Below are 9,012 nucleotides of genomic sequence, written 5' to 3'. Positions count from 1 at the left end.
AACAGACGCGGTAAAATATTGTAAGTGAGAAGCTTTAAGTCATGAACAGGTTGAAGAAGGCACAAGAACAAATGGCATAAATACAGAAATCTTCAACGACATTGTGGTACCTACTGAAAATTAAAGTGCTGTCCCTAAAACCTGCAGTAACATTACTGACATGGATGATGGAGATGATGAGCGCTACCAGTTGATGTCATCGTCTTGGACTTTAGAGCCGTGTCAAAGGCCCAGCAAAAACAAACTAGAAGGAGATCTTGTAGCCAAAATGATACCGAAACAGCTATTCGACAGTGTGCAGGACGTGCGTCTAGTGACAGTAGCAACGCAAGGTTTGACGTTTCTGAAGAAAGCCCGGGAGCGCATGAACCCCTCATCTTCCCCGAATGGTTACCGCACTGTCAATGTCTAACAATGTGTTATCTTGTTCTAAAGGAAAAATAGAGAAAAGCATACCTACTGGCAAGAATTAAGCAGTTCAAGGTCGTCTGCAGTACTCCGAGATGTAAAGCCATCATTTAGGGTCATAAGGCGCAGGGATCCATCACATAGTCCTGGTGACATTTCCTCACTCTTCCGTATCTGCACCACGAATGGTCTGTTTGTGTACCGATGTTGGACAGCGAACAAGATGCCTGCATTCCTGAACACAAACACAAAACAAGAACACACTTACTCAGCAGTCAGGGCAACCTACTGAGCAGGCAAACTGTCGTGAAAGAAAGTTTGCAAAGTAGCAAACAGATGAACCACAGAGCAACTAACTCACTTTAGTGCTACCACAGACAAGTAAAACACAAAAGAAGTGAGGGCCAACTAAAACATCTTCTCTTTCTTCTGCTTTTGCCCCTTCGTTTAATGTTGCCATAACTTCAGCAAAGCGTCAATTGTGGCCAGTTGGTTATACACCATTTTGGATAAATGCGCTCGTGCGTGCAAAAGCAACGACGTAGACACATGACAGGAAACAAATCATACAGTGCAAACCAACAACAGTGTTGTTCGTTTGTGCTGTGTGCTGTGTGGCGCATCTCAATTTGAAGTCATTCTTGATTCTGTGCAAAAAAAAAGGGAGTTTATACAAAGCAAAACGTAATTTAAGCTCATACACTTAGTTTCAGGCCCACACAAAATTTGGAAACCAGGTATGTGACGGTGCAAAATCACCCTTTGGGCATATTCGTGGCTTCTAAATTTTGCGATTTCAAGATTGTGCCAGTTTACTTGTGCCGCGAAAACTCCTTTGTGCTTCTTTAGCATTTCTCCCTTTTCAAAACAGTGCAGTCTGTTCAGTCTTCTATGTGGCACTTCAGCCATGCATATTGATCATGCATGACTTTGGATGCATTGTTTCTCTTCCGAGGGTTCACCAGCTTACCTGCACAAAACCAATTGACATGCCTGCGCGCACAATCTTGTTTATTATGCACGTGTACTATATGACATTCTTGAGCTCTTTTAGTCACACTAACAGCTTCGCTGTCAAATGTCTGCTTACCTATTGGCCTCACACGAGGCTTTGCCTGCACCGCTCGAGCATGGTGTTTCTTTGCGTTCGACTCGTCTGCGCTCTGATACCGAAAGGCACTTGCCTGCGATGCTATCAGAAAAAGAAATTGGGCAAGTTATTGAAAACAATGGAAGGAGAAAAATACCAACACACCTTACTCCGAAGCCCTTGTCTAAAGTGAAAGCGTATTTCCTTCTCCTCTCTCTCATCTTTCTATTTCCCCTTCTGCCAGAGTAGGGTAGCCAACCAGATGCTTTTCAGGTTAACATCCCCACTTTCTCTTTTTCTTCCTGAAGGAGTGTGACTCTTATGAATAAAATTTTATCTTGTATCTGGATAGTGTGTGCCGCCCAAGTTAACTTTTCAACTGCTTTTCTAAGCTTATTAATTTCTCTCTCGTCACTGGAACTTTTTTATGGAAATGCTGCACATGCAATGATATTTCTATACACTGCCACTGCCACATTGAAAGTGGCCGCTCACTTGTCTTTTCACATCTATTTGTAACTATGCATTGTGGGAAGTTAAAGCATCGTATCTTTACTACGGTCGTTTAAAATTCTTCCAGCATTATCTGAACACCAAAGCAGAAACTACAGAGCACTGGCAGCGCACATTGAATCAAACGAAATATAGTCAAAGGTAAAACGAACGCTGAGAAAAAACATAAAAAAGAAAATAGCAGAAAATGTTACAGCTCCCGTGGGGGCCATGTTCACAACCAGGCCCCCGTGCTACCCTTGCTTCCATACACGCCTTGTTCCCTGTACTAGCGAGGCCCTAGGACACATACTTTGTTCTTTGGTGTGCATGTTGCACCTGTGCCAGCGAAAAAGCTTAGAGACGTGCTTGTAATTGTCAAAGACAAGCTTCCAAAAGTACCCAGGTGTTGTGTATAATATTCCTTTATGTCTTTGGTCGGAGTCCGTTTCAACTTTGACTACGAGCAATTCTGACCAGACAAGTTTTTGCCGAACTATTGATTTCACAAATGAAATGTAAACACGACTGCAATTTCCTATCCTTCGCAAGAGCAATGCACTCACTTTTGTTCTATGATATGATCTGTATTGTCACTCCAGATTAAAGTCCCCATCGTCAGTCTAGGTCTGCTGCACAATGATGGCTTGTCCCACAGATTCCTATTTAAACCTGTCCTGCTTCAGCCAGCATTTATTCTGCGCTTTAAAATCTGCTTTTAATAGCTACCCGTAATGCTCTGTCACCCGTGACTACACTTCTCTTCTTTTGGCACCAATTCTGTTATGCTAACAGACCCTTAGTCAGCTGGTCTATGCTAGAGATGCAAGTGGTTGAAAAAAAAACTGAAATTTTCAGAAAGAAAAAAGTATTTTTTTTTTCGTCTTTTTCAAACCAGGGTATAACTGAAGAAAAAAAAGAGCTTCTCTGCAAAGTTCTGCTGTTGCGATGTGACTCCTTTCGACGTAGCTAAATGTTTGATCACAAGAAGGAGTTTGGGAGTCTGCGAAGCACCTGGACCCATCCCCGTGGGGGGCAAGAACTTTGCTTATACCAACCCTTGAGCCTCCTTGCCCATCGTGTACTGCAGATTCACCCTTCTTCTGTGGCATGTTTATTTATTTATTTATTTACTCAATTTAACCCCCCCCCCCCCTATGTAATGCTCATAAGGGCCTTTAGGGTATCTGAATAAAAAAAAATTACCCTTCAGGCTCGAAGGAGCATTGGGTAGGGGGTTACAGAAAAATGACAATATTTAACGCAGAAAGGGAACTACAAAGTAGGAGAAACAAATAAATTTGTGCATTGGAAGGAAAAATCGAACACTGGTAAACATGGGAAAAAAATAGACAAAGTCAAGGGAATACAACACAATACAAAGTTGTAAAACAATACAAAGGCGAATACGATACAAAGTCATAAAACATAGTCAAGAGAACATGTGAAGTTGCAACTGCTCACAAAATTTGGCAGGATCTTTTAATGAAACAATATCAGTTGGAAGGCAATCCCACAGTGCGATGGGACACGGCAATGCAAAGTTATTGAATGACTGGGTGCGGCCGAAAACGCACCTGAAACTGAGATGATCATGAAGTCGAGTATATGTGTGAGAAGGAATTTCAAGCGACAGACGGCTGGGCCACTAGTTATAGTAGTGTTACGATCGGCCTGTCAAGTGTGAGAGACATTCAGGCGTACATTCCCATGACAAGACGATATGCCTCGTCTCACAAAAGGCTGTTACGATAACCCTGGACATCGACCTGTCAAGTGTGAGAAGTGTTCAAGCGGGCGTCCCCATGTCGACATAATTGCCCTCTTCTCCAAAACAGCGTCACCCCTTTTATTCCCGGAGCCAACACAAAGGGATGGACGAAGAGAAGAAAACCCAAAGGGCAGGAGGTTGTCGGTGGCAGAACCTGACGAAAGCACTAATACTTCCACAGGCTCCCCAAGAAGATAGTGATGACCAAAAGACCACAAGGGTTTATTTAAGGCCGTCCTGGCCCCTGTGATAATAAGAACCACTCGAGACTCGGATAAGAGTCACAACCATGTACCAACGAAGTGAATACAATCTTTTCTACTTTTTTTCATCATCACGATGCTTGGCTCCACTGTCGTTCGTTGATTCTTGCGGTGAAGACTCACCTCACCCGGTCGAGATGGTATCAGTAGTATTTATGAAAGAGACATAGAAGGGCAACAGAGTGGCGGAAATCCAAGTCCGGAAGGGGGACATTGCGTTTAATTTGGGTAATGCTAGATTGACGACTGTAATTAGAAGTCATTAAGTGGGCAGCACAATTTTGGATGGATTTCAATTTGTCCATTAAGTATTGTTGATGAGGAGACCAGATTGATGAAGCATATTCCAGTTGAGGGCGTACAAAAGTTTGGTAGGCCTGTCGATGGATGGTAGATGGGGAAAGGTGTAGCTGACAACGTAAAAACGCAAAGTTCTGTTAGCTTTAGTGCATATCTTGTGAAATAAACATGTGAAAAAAATGCGCTCGAGTTCTGAAATGTGCGCACCAAGCTAGCAACAGGGTCCCAGGGGATCGCGTGCAAAAACTTTTGTACGTGCACTTGAGCCTCAATGTGAACAACGTTTCATCCAATGCACAGCAAAACGTTGATGTGTCAAGCAGAAATGAATCGGACACAGATTGATACAAATGTCGGTCTTGACATTTTGATGTGAAATCAACGCCTTGACATGAAATTGTGCCTAGATTTTGAACCCGGAAGCTCTGTTGGGCCTTTTGTGATGCAATAATGTAACAATTATATTCTTTTCAATGTTAGAGAAATAAATGTGTCTGGTCTTTCATAGCTCTGGCCACAATCATCTTCTTTCAATTTTTCATATTTTTCTGGAAAAAAAAAACATGAAAGAAACTAGTTTTTTTTTTCACCCCCTCAAAATTTTATGAAATTTTATGTCTCTAGTGTACGCATAATGTATAACATGACCTCAGCAACTTCAATCCTTATGATTATTCTCCACAATGATATCTGCTTGCAGTCCACCTTGTGCCCCTTAAAGGGACAATAAAGGACACTTAAAGAAACACTAAACCAGCTGAAACTGATTACGCATTCGTTCCAAACTCTGTTTTCCTTAATTCTGTGGCAGGAGGTTGTTTACTAAAAGAAGAAAATGAAGGCTTAACCTCCACAATTTTCATTTTTGCACCGGAACCTGAGCACCAGTATGTCAGTGTGAGGTCAGCGATTTCAAATTGTTTCCCAAGGATTTGGCCATTCTTGTGAAATACTGAAAACCCTCCAAGGTCAGGCTTTCGCTCCCTGCCCTTTGAATGCAATGCTGTCCATCAATAGTGATAAAACATTACCTAGGATCGAGTAAACGGCTAAAGATCCATGACGTCAAGGCAAGCTGGTGTGGAAATTTTAAGGCATCGTCCCAACCAGCCTTTCGTTTTTGCACACTTTCTGGCTTAGTAAGTCTCCTCTCATGGTGAGAGTGGCTATTTTGGCGTTGTAGGAAGGTTTTTTACTAACAATGGCTCAACTTAATTTTATCTTTGGTGTGTCCCTTTAGCACTTCCGTACCATGCCACCATATTGAAATCAGACTAACAATGGCCCAATTTTTTGCTGCAAAGTAACTTGTACACAACATATCAACAGTTCATTAAGAAAATTTCACCCGATTCATTACAAAAGTGCACTGCACAAGAAAATGACAGGAAATAAAATGTACTGCCGACGCGAAAATGAAAGTTGCAAAAAAATGAAAAGCATCACCAATGAGCTGAGCACATCACTGGCCCTCTTTACCAGAATCGCATGGACGAACCAATTCGTCCAAGGCATGGTTAGGGTTAAGGGTTTGCACCAGGTTTGAACACTGCAAACAGACAAGTGCAATGCATAGATAATATGGTGACATCTGTGCTTGCAAAGTAACGCACTAACATAAAACGTAATACAGCTAAAGATTCAAATAAAAGCCCACAAGCCTTTCTTGCCAGAGGGCCCCTCACCAGGTTTCAAATCTACAGAAACTAAAGAAAGGGGGGGGGGGGGAATGCAAATTTAGAAGGAGACTGGACTACTACATTACTTTTCACAGCTTGTTTGCCAGAAGTATCGAACACGCTAGGTGGGGGAGGATTAGGGGTAATGATCGACTGGTAATATGCTGCTACCCTGCGGCTTGCAGATGACATTCTCCAGTTCAGCAACATTGGAGATTACTTGCAACAGATCTTAACCGGGAAAGTGTATGGATACTTTGTAGATTAACATGCATATACAACTAAAATGATGTTCAATAGCCTGGTAAAGAAAATTTCTGATTGGTAGTTTGTTTCTCGAAACCATGAAGTATGTATCTAATCCCACAGTCTTCATACATGGTCTGAATCATGAGAAGGATCTTTCCAGACAATTAAAACAGTTTGGAACGTACATAGTAGGCATTGTATCATCGTGTAAGGCAGCCTCCCAATATCCGGGAAAGAAAAAGTATACGGTGGGCCTTCAAAGTTAAAGCATCAGTAATCTTAATTTAAGTGCTGCACTTGTCACACAAGACTCTCTGGAGTCTCCTGCCAGCAGAGAATGACATCCCACAGGTGGCACTTCTACATTACATGGACCATCCGTGCAAAGAGCATGTGGGACTAGCCGGCTGGTGCGGGGTCTCCTCTGCACATTTTCTGGACCGAATAAATTTCTTTAACTCACTCACTCACTGTTCCATCCGAGATAGAATTCTTCTGCAGCCTTTATTATATCCTCAAACTAGCTGATGACATTACCCAGTTTATATTTGATTGAACACATTTCTGTCAATGTCGTGTTTGCTAGCTGATTTCATGCTTTTTGTTCATTGCTGTTTCCTCAATCTTTTGAACTTCAAATGTCACTTATTTTTTACTTGTTGATTGGTTTAGAGAGTTCAGCCGATCGAACCTATCTCAGAGGTCATGACTTCCATTTATTCATTCATTATTTCATTCAGCTATTAGGTCATTTGTTACGTAGGAGGCCCTTCTAGCTCTCCTGTATGAGTACCCGGATTCAAATTTCGACTGCAGGCTCTATGATCTATATGTGATCTATATCAAGGTCCAGCTTATTCACTGCATCTATGCTAAGCTCATTCTCTTGACCTAAAGCCTCATATCAGTTAACATGCAAGGGTGGCCTGGTTTGTGCTGACTACTTCCCTTTCTCTCCTCAAATCAAGGCCAATCATGGTCTGTCTAAACCCGACATAGGGGCACTTCGACCACCTTTCGACTAGGGGGGGATCTACTGGATATCTACGGTTGCACACGCATTCAAAAAGTGACCTAAATGCTCGTAGTGCAAGCTAGTAACTCGCCTCCTTCCCTCATTTTTTAGCGAACGAGCGACGGACGCGGGTTTGATCTTTCCCGCTCTACTTCCTTTTGTCACCGAAGGTGCTTGAACGTATGTATACGTACTGTACGTGTGTAGCGAGTGGTGTCGCAGTTCGCTGTGTTCCGTGCGGTGCGCCGCGCGGAATGTAGGGAGCCAACATCCTCCAGAAAGCGTACGACACACAAGTCTACGACGTTTCTAAACTTGTGGAAAGTGACGTCTCGATAGTCGGCATGCACCCTTCGCATCTACAGACCACAGCTCCCGCGCGCCAAGTCCCTTCTCTCGTACCAGAATTAAAAAAATAAAGAAAGGAAAAGAGACATGCGTGGCTCTGCTATCGCAAATACCAGAGACCAGAGAGCTGGCGGCATTCTGTCCAGTAGACAAATCTTGCAAGTGTTATATACAGGGAGTTCGTCGACGTTACCTTCGTCAGGGAAACTCGAGCGTTTCAATTGCTTTGGTTCGGCTATCCTCGTTACGCCCACTGCTAATCTTGTAAAGCTTATTACTAAACCAAAGTCTCTCACCAACTTTACAGCTGCGGCCAAATTCTACGTCTAGAAACTCACGTTTCAATCGCCCACCAGCACCGTCAGTCCCGAGTCGTTGCATCTGGCGAAAGTTCCTGAGCACACGCAACCCAGGATCTTCCAGCCTCTTCCGTTTGCTATCGCTCAGAACTTCTTCACGATGTTCTGCATAGTATCTCGCAGAATTCAATCGGCCGCGTTCGCGAGTTTCAGAGTCTTCTCCCCTCTTGCGACGCCTTGCTTCAACTTCCCTAGCTCTCGCTTCAGGATCGGATCTCTGCCGCCGCATCCGTTCACGAGCAGCTTCTCGACGGCGCTCCTGTCGAGCGGCTTCTTCCTCGGGAGTCTTGACGGCAGTCTTCACCATTGCTAATCAAACGCCACGTAACTTTTTTTTGTTCCACTGCGAGACAGAGGGCACAACTCTATGGAGGGCACATAGAACAAGGATTGCAACTAGAGTGTACTAGAATACGGTTGAATGGGCCGAGAGCAAGGAGGAGAGGCTGGAGCACGACCTACTGTATAAAGAACCTTATACACTACCCCTCAAGTCTAAATATGGTAAGGCAGTTTGTCGTGTGCGTATCATGGCCACGCATGCTTATATCGCCTTTCCGTTTCTCTACCACGGTTGCGCCTTAAAACCACGGCGCTGCAAGTTTGCTTTCTTTTTCTTCCCTCTTCTCCGCCCTTAAACTGGCTCTCTTAACTACTGCACGCAGAGGCAAGAAACAGCGCACGCTTTAGATCCTATAGATGAGATGAATATTTACAATTATTATTAGGGTTATAATTATATTCGAGTGCTGATTGCCGTGTTATAGTTTGTTAACGAAACTACCCGTCAAGTCTAAATATGGTAAGGCAGTTTGACGTGTGCGTATCATGGCCACGCATGCTTATATCGCCTTTCCGTTTCTCTACCACGGTTGCGCCTTAAAACCACGGCGCTGCAAGTTTGCTTTCTTTTTCTTCCCTCTTCTCCGCCCTTAAACTGGCTCTCTTAACTACTGCACGCAGAGGCAAGAAACAGCGCGCGCTTTAGATCCTATAGATGAGATGAATATTTACAATTATTATTAGGGTTATAATTAT

At 43.4% G+C, this 9,012-nt stretch overlaps 1 protein-coding gene across 3 annotated transcripts; it reads right to left on the bottom strand.

The window, feature by feature from the left end:
* Nucleotides 1-459: 459 nt before the first annotated feature.
* Nucleotides 460-8,330, bottom strand: LOC142572938 (uncharacterized). 3 transcript variants are annotated; one of them, XM_075682397.1, is made up of 3 exons: nucleotides 7,954-8,330; nucleotides 1,499-1,600; nucleotides 460-643 (listed from the first exon to the last, which is right to left on the bottom strand). In XM_075682397.1, the coding sequence occupies exons 1-3, from the start codon at nucleotides 8,279-8,281 to the stop codon at nucleotides 525-527; spliced, it is 549 nt and encodes a 182-aa protein (XP_075538512.1). In that variant the 5' UTR covers nucleotides 8,282-8,330; the 3' UTR covers nucleotides 460-524. The 3 variants fall into 3 exon arrangements, with proteins under 3 accessions (XP_075538512.1, XP_075538514.1, XP_075538513.1); XM_075682399.1 differs by lacking the exon at nucleotides 460-643 and adding an exon at nucleotides 1,086-1,401; XM_075682398.1 differs by lacking the exon at nucleotides 460-643 and adding an exon at nucleotides 1,088-1,378.
* Nucleotides 8,331-9,012: the final 682 nt, after the last annotated feature.

Source organism: Dermacentor variabilis, chromosome 2, assembly GCF_050947875.1.
Source record: "Dermacentor variabilis isolate Ectoservices chromosome 2, ASM5094787v1, whole genome shotgun sequence".
Taxonomy (NCBI): domain Eukaryota; kingdom Metazoa; phylum Arthropoda; class Arachnida; order Ixodida; family Ixodidae; genus Dermacentor; species Dermacentor variabilis.
The sequence above is the reverse complement of the archived record's forward strand: the minus strand, read 5'-3'. Positions and strand labels throughout refer to the sequence as shown.